Source organism: Gekko japonicus, unplaced genomic scaffold (assembly GCF_001447785.1).
Source record: "Gekko japonicus isolate JY-2015 unplaced genomic scaffold, Gekko_japonicus_V1.1 scaffold110, whole genome shotgun sequence".
NCBI classification, from domain to species: Eukaryota; Metazoa; Chordata; class Lepidosauria; order Squamata; family Gekkonidae; genus Gekko; species Gekko japonicus.
Genome location: NW_015173675.1, coordinates 100,567 through 114,957, shown reverse-complemented (window position 1 = coordinate 114,957; position 14,391 = coordinate 100,567). Strand labels below are relative to the sequence as shown.

At 57.7% G+C, this 14,391-nt stretch overlaps 1 protein-coding gene across 2 annotated transcripts in view; it reads left to right on the top strand.

The window, feature by feature from the left end:
• The first annotated feature begins 10,635 nt into the window (after positions 1-10,635).
• Positions 10,636-14,391, top strand: part of BRD2 (bromodomain containing 2) — a 15,929-nt gene continuing 12,173 nt past the window's right edge. Inside the window, exon 1 of one of the 2 annotated variants that reach the window (XM_015422940.1) lies at positions 10,636-10,979. In XM_015422940.1, coding sequence (XP_015278426.1) covers positions 10,975-10,979 — 5 coding nt within the window. In that variant the 5' untranslated portion in view covers positions 10,636-10,974. Of the gene's footprint in view, positions 10,980-12,919; positions 12,935-14,391 lie in introns of those variants that run through there. The other variant, XM_015422943.1, reaches the window with a different exon arrangement.

The following is a 14,391-nucleotide window of genomic DNA, read 5'->3' as shown; positions in this document are numbered from 1 at the left end:
ATCAGCTATGCCTGGCTGGTGTTGCCAGAAAAGGCGGGGGGGCAAAGGGGGTGGAGACCTGCTGAGAACTCTGGCCTCCCTATTGGCTGGCTGGCTGGTGGCAGCGGCATCAATTATCCCAAACAAACAACTATTGGCTACAGTGCCTGCTTTTGCATTTCTGGATCTGGAGCATTTGCTGGCGCTTTGCCCGGAGTTCATGATCACGGGGGGGGGGGGCTCCCCTGAGAGCCACCGTCTCGCAGGAGAGACGAGATCGTAACAACCTGAGAGAAGCCGCGTCGGATCAGGCCAACGGCCCATCCAGTCCGACACTCTGTGTCACCCGATGGCCAAAAATACCAGGGGCCATCGATGTTGAGTTAGCGGGTCCACGGGTCAGGCTCCGCAGGCAGCTGCTTCACAGGCTCAAACTGTTGGGTGTTACAAGTCAAAACACTTCAGTATTTACAGGGTTGATGATGTTTGCTAAGTCACATGTTTGTTTGTAACCAATCTGTTTAGACAATAGGATGCCTGGGAACTTTGGAGCTAGTTTGCTAGTCTGATTGGAAACCAAGGTGTCAAGTATTTAGAATATTGGTTTCTCCTCCCTATTCTTTGTTCTGACTAGAGGAGGAGACGCCATTCGGCTCTTCCGGTTTTACCTTTTAGCTGCAAGGATGTAGGCATATTAGCTCTTTGTTATTTTATATCCTGTGTACCTTTTCCCCATGTTAGGTTTATAGTAAACTTTTATATTTTAAAACACACCATGGACTCAGTCTCTTACTACTTGGAGCTGCCCTGGGAGTTCTCCGCATTGATCACCACCCCATGCAGGGGCTGCTGGGAAGAGAGACAGCCAAAGTCTGAACATCAGAAGAGCCCTGCTGGATCAGACTAGTGAGGGTCCATCTAGTACAGCCTCCTGCCTTCTCACACAGGGGAGAGCCAGTTCCTCTGGAGGGCCAGCAACAGGGCAGAGAGGCTGAGGCCTTCCCCTCATAAGAACACCAGAAGAGCCCTGCTGGGTCAGACCAGGGAGGGTCCCTCTAGTCCAGCCTCCCGTCTCACACAGGGGCCAGCCAGTTCCTCTGGAGGGCCAGCAACAGGGCAGAGAGGCTGAGGCCTTCCCCTCATAAGAACACCAGAAGAGCCCTGCTGGGTCAGACCAGGGAGGGTCCCTCTAGTCCAGCCTCCCGTCTCACACAGGGGCCAGCCAGTTCCTCTGGAGGGCCAGCAACAGGGCAGAGAGGCTGAGGCCTTCCCCTCATAAGAACACCAGAAGAGCCCTGCTGGGTCAGACCAGGGAGGGTCCCTCTAGTCCAGCCTCCCGTCTCACACAGGGGCCAGCCAGTTCCTCTGGAGGGCCAGCAACAGGGCAGAGAGGCTGAGGCCTTCCCCTCATAAGAACACCAGAAGAGCCCTGCTGGGTCAGACCAGGGAGGGTCCCTCTAGTCCAGCCTCCCGTCTCACACAGGGGCCAGCCAGTTCCTCTGGAGGGCCAGCAACAGGGCAGAGAGGCTGAGGCCTTCCCCTCATAAGAACACCAGAAGAGCCCTGCTGGGTCAGACCAGGGAGGGTCCCTCTAGTCCAGCCTCCCGTCTCACACAGGGGCCAGCCAGTTCCTCTGGAGGGCCAGCAACAGGGCAGAGAGGCTGAGGCCTTCCCCTCATAAGAACACCAGAAGAGCCCTGCTGGGTCAGACCAGGGAGGGTCCCTCTAGTCCAGCCTCCCGTCTCACACAGGGGCCAGCCAGTTCCTCTGGAGGGCCAGCAACAGGGCAGAGAGGCTGAGGCCTTCCCCTCATAAGAACACCAGAAGAGCCCTGCTGGGTCAGACCAGGGAGGGTCCCTCTAGTCCAGCCTCCCGTCTCACACAGGGGCCAGCCAGTTCCTCTGGAGGGCCAGCAACAGGGCAGAGAGGCCGAGGCCTTCCCCTGAGAAGGACACCAGAAGAGCCCTGCTGGATCAAACCAAGGAGGGTTCATCTCATCCAGCATCCCGTCTCACACAGGGGGCAATCAGTTCCTCTAGACGGCCAAACAACAGGGCAGAGGACTTGGTGGGGGTGAGGATATCAGGTATAGCAGACGAGCAGGATTAAGAAGAGAGGAGAGAGAGAAGAAATTGGATTTATACCCCACCCTTCACTCGGAAACTCAGGAGTGGCTTACAGTCTCCTTCCCCTCCCCACAACGGACACCCTGTGAGGTAGGTGGGGGCTGAGAGAGCTCTTTCGAGGACTGCTCTTGAGAGAACAGCTCTGAGAAAACTTATGACTGGCCCAAGGTCACACCAGTAGCTGCCAGTGGAGGAGAAGTGGGGACTCAAACCCAGATCAGCGTGAGCACTCCTAACCACTACACCAAACTGGCTCTCAATAGGCTTGGACCGGAGCAACTCTGCAAAGGACTGCAATGCTATTGGCTCGTTGCTTGCGGCCTTCGTGAGGAATTTGTGTAGGGGAAATTAAAAGTTAAGGGCATTTTAAAAGATCCTCTGCGTAGGAAGAGCAGTGCAGAGGATTTGTGGGCAACTGAACTGCTCAGGTGAAGGTCGGTGGTCGGGAAATCAACACTGTGAATGAGCAGGGTAGGGATCTGGAACGGGAGAATATACAAGGGAATGTATGAGAGCACACATGGTTTCGAAACTATCACAAGCACAGAAGGAATGCCCATTTTATGTTTATTTTATTGGCCTCTGTGCCCTGTTGTTGGCCCTCCAGAGGAACTGGCTGGCCCCTGCGTGAGACAGGAGGCTGGACTAGAGGGACCCTCCCTGGTCTGACCCAGCAGGGCTCCTCTGGTGTTCTTCTCGGGGGAAGGCCTCGGCCTCCATGCCCTGTTGCTGGCCATCCAGAGGAACTGTTTGGCCACTGTGTGAGACGGGATGCTGGACTAGGTGGACCCTCACTGGTCGGATCCAGCAGGGCTCCGATGTTCTTCTCAGGGGAAGGCCTCGGCCTCTGTGCCCCGTTGTTGGCCCTCCAGAGGAACTGGTTGGCCCCTGTGTGAGACGGGATGCTGGACTAGGTGGACCCTCACTGGTCGGATCCAGCAGGGCTCTTCCAATGTGAACGTACACATTAAAATTATTGCTGTACATTTTCGGATTTAAATTTTCTTGGAAAAGGACCTGTTTGTCGCCATGTGGATGAAGAAGACAATTTTTGACCACATCTTTGTAAGGACTGGTCCTGGCCATTCAGTTACCGACCAGCCACCCTGAGGAATTGAGATGGGGGGGGGAGGTGGCTGACGACTTGGGGGGGGGCTTGCCTTTTCCAGCAGTGCTTAACAGCTGGAAAATAAGCAGATGTTGGCCCCCGGCCAGGGCAGCACTTCTCTGCTGGGAAGTTCACCAAAGGGGGAAGCTTCACCAGTTGGATTCCTGCACATTTCACACCTCATCTTTCCTATTCTACCTGTATGCTGAAACAGTCAAGAGGAAGTTAGAGCTGGAAGCGTCAAAAATCGGGGGTTCAGATTGGAGGAAGGAATGTCTTCGATATGCTGACAACACAACCCTCCTCTCGGTAACTAAAGAAGGCCTGGAATGCCCGATCCAGAAAATCAAGGAGGAAAGGGAGACGTTTGGCCTCTTCCTAAACATCAGAAAGGCCAAGTTCATGACCACCGAGAAGAAGAGAAACGTCAAGATAGCAGTTGACAATGAAGAGATCGAATGTGTGGAAGAAGTAACTGTCTTAGGATCACAGATCAACCAAACCGGCGAATGCAGTCCAGAAATAAAACGTTGCATTACGCTGGGTCACACAGCAATTATGAGCATTGGATCAAATATGGAAGAGGAAGGACATTGGCCTAGCAACCAAATGCAGAAGCAATGGTATTCCCAGGAGTCATGTATGGCTGCGAGAGGCGGACTATAAGGAAGGCCGAGCGCTGAAGAATAGATTCTTTTGCGCTATGGTGCTGGAGAAGACTCTTGAGAGTCCCTTGGACTGCAAGAAGATCAAATCAGTCAATCCTAAAAAAAACCCAACCCTGACTGTTCCCTGGAAGGCCAGATAATGAAACTGAAGCTCAAATACTTTGGCCTCCAAATGAGAAGGGAGCACTCACTGGAGAAGACCCTGATGCTGGGAAAGACTGAAGGTCAAAGAAGACGGGGACGGCAAAGGATGAGATGGTTAGACAGTGTCATAGATGCAACGGACATGAAATTGAGCCAACTTCAGAGGACGGCGGAAGACAGGAGGGCCTGGCAGGATCTGGTCCATGGGGTCGCGAAGAGTCGGACTCGACTGTGCGACTGAACAACAACAACAACTGTGCTCTTGTGTTCCCCATAGCAACCTATGGTTGTGAAAGTTGGACCATGAAGAAGCAAGAGAGGAGGAAAATTGACTCATTTGAGCAGCAGTGCCGGAGAAGGCTCCTGCGCATTCCTTGGACGGCAAAGCTGACAAACAGGCAAGTATCGGAGCGCATAAAACCAGACGTGTCATTGGAAGGAAAAATCACAAAACTGCAACCGACTGATTTCGCCCATGTCGTGTGGAAGAATGCACTAGAAAAAGCAATTGTGCTTGGATTGGTTAGTGGCAAAAGGAAACCGGGCCGCCAAAGAACGCGGCGGCTGGGCACCATAAAAGCCCACACCAGCCTGAGCATGGAACGACTCAAAGGGCCAGCACAAGACTGGAAAACGCGGAGAGAGCTGGCCCGTAGTCGGACGCGACTGAATGGCTAACAGCAACAACAACATTTCACTGAGGCAAGACCTGCTCGATGGTGGGGAGGATACCTGCTCCCGGAAGGGGTCTGTGCCGCCGTACCTCTTTCTCTAGAAAGGAGTAGTGGGGGGGGGGGAAGGACTGCCGCATCTTCTCACTTTCCGGAGATTCCCTTTTTTGAGGCCCTGCCATTCAAGGCACCCGCCTGCGACGCTCATTGCGATGAGTCACTGCCACAATTGCCTGTTTCTCTCTCTCTCTCTCTCTCTCTCTCTCTCTCTCTCTCTCTCTCTCTCTCTGTGTGCATGCGCATGTGGAGGAATTCCAGATGTTCCTCCCCTGTAGACCTTCTGCTCCTTGCTCCAGAGGAGTGCCAAAGGGACATTGATAGAACTGTGTATTGACAAGGAAGACAGAGAAGAAGAGGAAGAGGAGATTGGATTTATACCCCGCCCTTCATTACCCAAAGGCGTCTCAGAGCGGCTCACAATCTCCTTTCCCTTCCCTTCCCCACAACAGACACCCTGTGAGGTAGGTGGGGCTGAGAGAGAGCTCTTGACAGAAACGGCTCTTTTTCAAGAACAGCTTTTACCAGAACTACGGCTTGCCCAGGTAATCCAGCCAGGTACAGGTGGAGGAGGAGGAGGAGATTGGATTTATACCCCGCCCAAAGGTGTCTCAGAGCGGCTTACAAGCTCCTTTCCCTCCCCCTCCCCACAACAGACACCCTGTGAGGTCGGTGGGGCTGAGAGAGCTCTTGACAGAAACGGCTCTTTTTCAAGAACAGCTCTTATCAGAACTACGGCTTGCCCACGGTAATGAGTTCAGGTACAGGTGGAGGAGGAGATTGGATTTATACCCCGCCCAAAGGTGTCTCAGAGCAGCTTACAAACTCCTTCCCCTCCCCACAACAGACACCCTGTGAGGTAGGTGGGGCTGAGAGAGCTCTTGACAGAAACGGTTCTTTTTCAAGAACAGCCCTAATCAGAGGCTTGCCCAAGGTCATCCAGCCAGGTGCAAGTGGAGGAGGAGGAGATTGGATTTATACCCCGCCCTTCACTACCCGAAGGTGTCTCAGAGCGGCTTACAAACTCCTTTCCCTCCCCCTCCCCACGACAGACACCCTGTGAGGTTGGTGGGGCTGAGAGAGCTCTTGACAGAAAGGGCTCTTTTTCAAGAACAGCTCTTATCAGAACTACGGCTTGCCCACGGTCATTCAGCTGGCTGCATGTGGAGGAGGAGTGGGGAATCAAACCCGGCTCTCCCAGATGAGAGTCCGCACACTTAACCACGACACCAAACTGGCTCAGTGGGGCAGAGAGACGGTGGGGTACCGTTGTTAAGAGCAGGGTCTGGGAGAGAGATCGAGAGGGGTTCCCCGTGTCATTCCGCCTGCAGCCGTAGGAAAGAGCCGGCGTCCAGGAACGGCACCTGGGTGGGCCCCCTCTCCAAAGCCGCGGCTCCTTTCCTCCAGGGCAGGGGTGGCCAAACGTGTTTAATGTAAGAGCCACATAGAATAAACGTCAGATGTCTGAGAGCCGCAGGACAAATATTACACACACACGTTTTTCTTAACATTCAATTAGGACTGCCGAAAATAAAAACAGATATTGATAATGATATTTATTTGTCCTGTGACATTTATTTGTTTGCTAATCATATCTGTTTGTCTAAGAGAGAGAGAGAGAAAGAGGGAGGTGGAAAGAAGGAATGAAAGAGGTGGAAAGAAAGAATGAAAGAGGTGGAAAGAGAGAAACAAAGAAAGCAAATAGATGGGGAAGTGAGGGGGGGAAAGGAAGGAAAAGAGAGAGAAAGAAAAGAAAGAAGAGAGAAAGAGAAAGAAAGGTGGAAAGAACAGTAGCTGGGGAAGGGAAGACCGATCGGGGAGGCAGGCCCTCCCCTTCGCTTCCCCAGCTGCCCTGCCGGGAGCCACACAATATGTATGAAAGAAGAAGAAGAAGAGGAAGAAGAGATTGGATTTATACCCCATGGCCCTTCACTACCCAAGGGAGTCTCAGAGCGGCTTACAAACTCCTTTCCCTTCCCCTCCCCACAACAGACACCCTGTGAGGCAGGTGGGGCTGAGAGAGCTCTTGACAGAAACTGCTCTTTTTCAAGAACAAGAACAGCTGTGCCAGAGCTTGTGACTGACCCAAGGTCACATCAGCAGGTGCAAGTGGAGGAGTGGGGGAATCAAACCTGGTTCTCCCAGATTAGAGTCCGCGCACTTAACCAATACACCAAACTGGCCCGAGCCACAGTTTGGCCCCCCCTGCTCCAGGGGAACGGACCTCTGTCGCCCGGAGAGGTGTTCTCACCCCGGGAGGCCTCCAGGCCCCGCCTGGAGGCTGGCAACCCTCGCCTCCGCGCCAGGTTCCCACGGCCTGCTCCTCTTCGGGAGGCTGGCTCTTGGCCTCCTCGGACCCGTGGGAGCGTCTAGAGGAAGCGAGTGCCAGGAAGAGCTCCGGCCCTGTGGCCAAGGCGATTCCCCCTCCCCGTCCGAGGGAGGGGGGCGGTGTCTGTTGGGCGGGGCCTCCCCCCACCTCGCTGGTCCCTCCCCCCCCTCTCCTGGCACCCGGCAGCGCTTCCTGATCCTTGCCGGCTCCTCCTCCGCCTGCAGCTCTTCGGAGCGCCTCCGCCTGTCCCCGTGGCTTCTTAGTCACTTCGGCTGCTGCAGGAGGGCTCGCTTCGGTGCTCAGGAGGGCTGATCCCTTTTGGCTCTGCTGCACTCTGGCACCGGCGCCCGGCTGCGAGGCAGGCGCCAGTGTTCCCTCTCAGCTGAGTGAGTGTGAGTTAGCTCTCCGTTTCTTAGCCTCCAGCTCACACATTTTTGTGTCTCAGTACAGGGAGGATGTGGCTCCAGAGCAGATTAATTGATGCAGCGGCCCAATTGCTCGCTCACAACTTTCATGCCAGGAGCTCACAAAGCAGAATTTTTGCTCACAGGGCTCCACAGCTTAGAGGGAACATTGGCAGGCACCCCTTCCCGGCCTGGGATCTCGGGAGCGGCTGCTTGGGCCTGCCGCAGACCCGTGGCCAGGATTTCTTAAAGTCGGGGGACATCTAAATGTCTTAGGGGGGCTCGGGCCAGTGTTCCCTCTAAGCGGAGTTAGCGTGAGCCAGCTCACAGTTTTTTAGCCTCCGGCTCACACATTTTTGCCTTGGCTCAGGAAGGGAGGGCTCCAGAGCAAACTGATTGATGCAGCCGCCAAATCGCTCGCTCACAACTTGAATGCCCAGTAGGTCGTAAAATAGAATTTTTGCTCACCAGACTCCACAGCTTGGAGGGAACATTGGCTCTGGCTAATCGAAAGGCAATATGCTTCGGGAACAGAGAGTGTTCCCTCTAAGCTGAGTGAGTGAGAGCCAGCTCACGGTTTCTTTAGCCTCTGGCTCACGCATTTTCCTCTCCGCTCAGGAAGTAGGGCTCCAGAGCAAACTAATCGATGCAGCAGCCAAATCGCTCACTCACCACTTGAATGCCAGGAGCTCACAAAGGAGAATTTTTCCTCACAGGACTCCACAGCGTAGAAGGAGCATTGGTGCTGTTTGGCTCCCTATGGCCACCATAGCTGGCCCTTCATGCCAGACAGCTGCGTAGGAATACTCGGCTCCTTCCCCGCACCCGTCGCTGCTCATAAGAACATAAGAGAAGCCAGTGTTGGATCAGGCCAGTGGCCCATCCAGTCCAACACTCTATCACACAGTGGCCAGAAATACCAGGTGCCGTGAGGAGGTCCAGCAGTGGGGCCAGGACACTAGGAGCCCTCCCACTGTCTTCCCCCCACCCCCACCCAAGCACCAAGAAGACAGAGCATCCCTGGCCCCAGACCCAGAGTTCCTATCTATACTTCAAGAACATAAAAGAAGCCAGTGTTGGATCAGGCCAAAGGCCCATCTGGTCCAACACTCTGTGTCACACAGTGGCCAAAAAGTACCAGGTGCCATCAGGAGGTCCAGCAGTGGGGCCAGGGCACTAGAAGCCCTCCCACTGTTGCCCCCCCCCCAAGTACCAAGAAGACAGAGCATCCCTTGCCCCAGACATAAGAACATAAGAAAAGCCAATGCTGGATCAGGCCAATGGCCCCTCCAGTCCAACACTCTGTCACACGGTGGCCAGAAATACCAGGTGCCATCAGGAGGTCCAGCAGTGGGGCCAGGACACTAGAAGCCCTCCCACTGTTGATCCCCCCCCCAAGTACCAAGAAGACAGAGCATCCTTTGCCCCAGACCGAGAATTACTATCTATTCCTTAAGAACATAAGAGAAGCCAATGTTGGGTTAGGCCAAAGGCCCCTCCAGTCCAACACTCTGTGTCACACGGTGGCCAGAAAGACCAGGTGCCACCAGGAGGTCCAGCAGTGGAGCCAGGACACTAGGAGTCCTCCCACTGTTGCCCCCTCCCCAAGCACCAAGAAGACAGAGCATCCCTTGCCCCAGACATAAGAACATAAGAGAAGCCAGTGCTGCATCAGGCCAATGGCCCCTCCAGTCCAACACTCTGTGTCACACAGTGGCCAAAAATACCAGGTGCCAACATGAGGTCCAGCAGTAGGGCCAGGATGCTAGGAGCCCTCCCACTGTTGTCCCCCCCCCCAAGTACCAAGAATACAGAGCATTCCTTGCGCCAGCCTTCCTATCTATACCTTGTGGTTAATAGCCATTGATGGACCTCTGCTCTGTATGTATCCAATTCCCTTTTGAAGCCATCCATGCTTGTAGCCACCACTACCTCCTGTGGCAGTGAATTCCACATGTGGATCACTCTTTGGGTGAAGAAGGACTTCCTTTTATCCGTTCTAACCCGACCACTCAGCAATTTCATTGAGTGCCCACGAGTCCTTGTCTTGCGAGAAAGAGAGCAAAGTACCTCTTTCTCAACCTGCTCTATCCCACGCATCATCTTGTAAACCTCGATCGTGTCACCCCTCAGCCGTCGTTTCTCCAGGCTAAAGAGCCCCAAGCGCTTTAACCTTTCCTCACAGGGAAAGCGTTCCAACCCTTTGATCATTCTGGTTGCCCTTTTCTGGCTGGCTGGCTGGGAAACCATGGGGCCCTGGGAGTAAGTCTTTGGGTCGTGACAGGTGGGGTATAAATCCAATCTCCTCTTCCTCCTCCTCTTCTTCCTTCCCTGAATCCGCCACCACTTGGGGGCCCTGGGCTGAATGGGAAGTAGGGGGGGCCTTGCGAGTAAGTCAGGGGCCTAGCCCCAAGTCGCCCCACTATAACTATGGGCCCGGCCCAGGGGGGACCTGGCCACCCTAATCAGAGTCCCTGCCTTGCCCCAACATGCCCCACTGTAGCCACAGGTCTGGCCTGCAGCTCGGGGGGAGGGGGGCTTGGACCTGACACCGCATTTCACTGTTCGCACGAGACAAGGCGGGTTTCAAGACCTGAAGGGGAGGGTGTTCTGAAGCACTTCCTTCCGGTGTGGCAACCTAATCCATACACCCCCTAATCCATACACCTTCCCCGGCCTTCTCCCCTCTGGTGGCTCCCAACTTCTGTCAGGGCTTTTCGGCACACAAGGAGCTTGGCAGGTGGGAGCCTCCGTGCTTAACCACACGTCTGCAGAGTCAACACGGCCACCCACCTGAGCCCTGCTGTGACCCCGATGGCACTCTAACCCCGACAGAAAGATGCATGGGAGCGATTGCACTCTGCACATGCCCCTGAGCACCGCAGGTCGCGCTCTCTTCCCTCCCCCCCGCCCCCCGCAGGGCGCTGCACCAACCCAAAGGCAGGGAGGGGGGAGGGGCTCCGCCTCTTCCACCGCTCTGGCGAAGCGCCCGACTGCAGCAAGGGAGCAGCACGCATGCGCGCCGGCCCCACCCGGCGCATGCGCACTCTGCGTCCCTGGGCGTCGCGGGAGCCATGCTGACTTTACCCCCGAAGTGAGACCTCGGCGGGGGAGGGGGGGCTTTTTTCCCGTCTTCCCCCCCACAATTCTTCTCTTCGACTATTTTTATTTTCAAGGGGGGGGGAGAGGGACGCGCCCCTCCTCCCTCAAGGGATAATCGTTTTCCCCCCCCCGTTTGGAAAGGCGGAGGGCGTCACGTGACGGCGGAGAACCAATCGGGGAGCGGTGACGTCGCGCGGGTCGGGTTTTTCCCGCCTGGCGACGGCGACTGCTGCGAGGGTTATTTCTTTAAATTTTTTCTTCTTCGAATTTTTGCTTTTTCACCACTCTGGAGTTCTACTTTTGACTTTTCCTTGGGAATCCGCCGAGATGGGGCCCCGTCGGATCAGGGCCTCTAGGCCGGCGCGCCCTCGCCTGTCCGGCAGCCAATGGGGTGAGTGCCTTTTCGTCACGTGACCCGGCCGCGGCGCACGGCCGTGAGTTGGCGTTGGGAAGCGGGGGGAAGGGAGAGCGGGGAAGCCGTCAGTCAAACCGCTCCTCCCGCCTCCTCTGGCGCTGTCCGCCCAATGGGGGGGAAGGAGAGGCGAGCCCGGGCGGTGGCCGCTTAAAGGGCCAGCTGCCTTATGGAAAGGGAAAGGTTGGCTGTCACGTGGCCCCTGACAATGGGGACCCCCATTTTGTGTGTGTGTGCGGTGGGGGGAGGAGGAGCCCCCCCAACCTTCTCTGTGGCACATCCCGGGCTCCTTTAAAGCTACACTGATGCAGATGCTGAGTTTGAAAATGCCTTCTAGGAATTGGGGTAAATCTTAATTTTCCCAGTGGGGCTCTCTGTTGCAATAATTTTTTGGGGTGGGGGTGGGGGGCAATCCTGTCTTCCATCGTGCATTTCTTTGGGAATGTCTGGGCGGGGCTGGGGAGCAGCGGGGTGGCTCATTATTGGAAGGGGGGGAGTCCAGGGGTTCTGCCCCAGGGGTTGGGCGGGTGTCCCCCTGTGACCTTGGGCAGGAGTGAAGAGAGCCAGGCACTCTTCAGGTCGTTGCAGAAAATGCCCTGCAAGAATCCAGACCTGGCTTCATGGGGGGTGGGGGGGGGGATCTGGTGACCTTCGGCCTGGCAGCCTGCCCTTCATTCCCAGCTGGAAGCCGGTCGGACCCCCCTCCCGTGCAGAAAAGCCCAAAAAGAAGGTGGGGATAGAGGAAGGGGGTTCTGATTAGCTCGGGGTAGTTTTTTTTTGGGGGGGGGGAAGGAATGCCCTTCCTTTTAAAGCAGGCGAGGTCGGCTGTCCCCCCCCCCTTTCCAAGATGGAGGCCGTGAAAAGTGCTGTGTCATGGCCGCCCCAGGCAGGCAGGCAGGCAAGGAAGGCGTGGAGGCCCCCTGGGCGGGGAGCGCTGGCCGGGGCACGAAAGGGAGGCCGGATCCCGGCTCTCCTGCACCCCCCCCTCCCCACCCACTTCTCTGTCTGTCCCCCTCGGCGGGGGCGAGTGGGAGCAGGGTCCGACTTGGCCGGGCAAAATGGCTGCCCAAGAAGGCAGCAGCAGCAGGAGGGCGGGGGCGGGGGCCTGCCTTTGCAGCCCCTGCTGGCTCCCCGAGCCCTTTGGTGCTGGTGGAGGGGGGAGGTCCATGCGGCTCCCCCTTTCCTGCCCTCGGTTTGGGGCCGGGGGGGGGGCGGGCGTCCCCTTCGCTCCAGCACGACCCGGCCTTGTCCTTGCCTCCGAGGCTGCAGGCGGGGGAGGCTCTTGCAGCAGTAGTAGCTGCCATTTTTTTCTTGTTCTTGTTGCAACCTTCGTGTGTAGGGAGGGGGGTCGTTGTTGGCTGCCCCGCTGTGCAAGCCCGGGAGGAGGGCGGGGGGGGGCAGTGTTCCCTCTAAGCTGAGCGAGGGTGAGCCAGCTCACCGTCTTTTAGCTTCCAGCTCAGACATTTTTGTCTCGGCTCAGGAAGGATGGCAGGAGCCAAATGTCTCGCTCGCCACTTTACTGCCAGGAGCTCACGGAGTAGCATTTTTGCTCACAAAACCCCACAGCTTAGAGGGAACATTGGTGGGGTGGTCTCTTGCACCCCTTTTTGCTTCCAGTCTGGCATAGAGAGAGAGAGAGAGAGATGACCCCTATCCCCTGGGCTGCAAGGGGGAACCCAGGATTTCTGGGCTGGGGTCACAGCTCTCTCTCTCTCTCTTTCTGCCGGGCTGGCAGCTACAAGGGGGTGCAGGGCACCCCCTCACCCTGAAAGAAGGGGGGCACAGAGCTCCACTACGCCCTCCACAGTGCCCGGGCAGCAGGGGTCAGGTCAGGCCGGGTCCAGCAGCCAGGCCTCCCTCCCGCCGTGTCCAGGGAAGCAGCAGCAGCTCCACTTCTCGTGCCTGGGGTCTGAGTTCGAACGGCGCTTCCACAGGTTCTGAGGAGGGACTGGGCGCGTGCGGGTGGGGTCGTCCCTGACCCCATTTCCAGCCTTGTAGGGGGGAAAGAACTCTTGCATAGCGGTGTGTTTGTTGAGGGTGGGAGAAGAATCCTCTACGGTTGCGAGGGCTCGGCCTGGCCTTTTTCCCCTGGCTCTTTCGTTCGGGCCCGCTTGGCATCGTCGTGGGGAAAGGCCGAGAGAAGCGCCGCTTTTCTGACAGGATTTGCGCTGGGGGGGGGGTTGTCGCGGGCGTTTGCGGCGGGGCCGGGAAGGCGCGTCGGCGGATTCCGACGGGAAGAGTCTTTTTTCGTGGGGCTTTTTCCGTCAGGACGGATTTGGGAGTTTCTGTGAGGCGGAGGGGACTCAGGGGCGTTGTCGGGGACCGCTCCAGGGTGAGGGGCGGCCGCGGTTCTGAGGGGGGGCCTTTGTGTGGTGTTTTGGCGGGAACGTGAATCTGAGGGGAATTGTTCGCTTTTTCGGTCAGTTTTTGGCTTCTCGCGGCCCCCCTGGGGGCTTCCGGGCGAGATACGGGTAGTTTTGGGGGATCGCTTCGCCGGGCGAGACGCCGCTTAACGTCCCACCGGCTCCGCGCCCTGCTTCTTCTCTTTTTTCGCAGCCACAAAATGGCGCCGCTCCCTCTCCCTTCCCCCTCCCTCGCGGCGCACAGAGAACCAACAACAACCAACGAACGCTCCCCAACCGCCGCCCCGCCCCCCGCGCGACAGGCCGGCCAATCGAGCGGCAACGAATGGCAAGGGCGGCCAATGGCGGAGGCCCCCGGCGGGGACCGCCGGCCGGGACAGCACAACGGGAGGCGGAAGCGAGAGGCGTGACGGACGGCGGGTTCCGCCAATCGCCGGGCGGCGTGTCCGCGCGCCCCGCCCGGGGGTTCCTGCCGAGCCGGCAAAGGGGCGTGCCCGGGCGGGGCGGTGATGTCAGCGCCTCTCGCGGCCAATCTGCGCCGGGCTGGCGTCTATATAAGGGCGGTCGGGGGCAGGCCGAGAGGCGCCATTTCGCTGGAGCGGAGGACGGCTTCTGGCCGGCGAGCGGAGCGGTCGCGCGCGCGCCTGCCTGAGCGAGAGCGGACGCGGGTGGGCGGACTCAATCCGGCTCCATCCTCGCCGGACGGCCCCCCATTCGCCGCGACCCGCGAGTCGGCGGATCCCCCTCCGGGCCTCCGTAGCGCCGCCCGCCCAGCCTATTGCGAGAGCCGCGGCCAGTTGCCCCAGTACAATCCAGTGGCATCCGCCGCCCAGACCGTGACGATCCGTCCGGGGACCGGCGCCTCCCGACGCGGCAGGCTTCGACCGTCCCGCCGAGCCCGATATTGCCGGCCTCCCCGCGCGGGGACCGGCCCCGCCGGCCGCTCGACAGAAGGTCCCCCCCCCCTCCTTTTACACCGCCGCCCGGCTCTCTGCCTGCCTGCCTGGATCTCTCCCAGGCCGCCATTT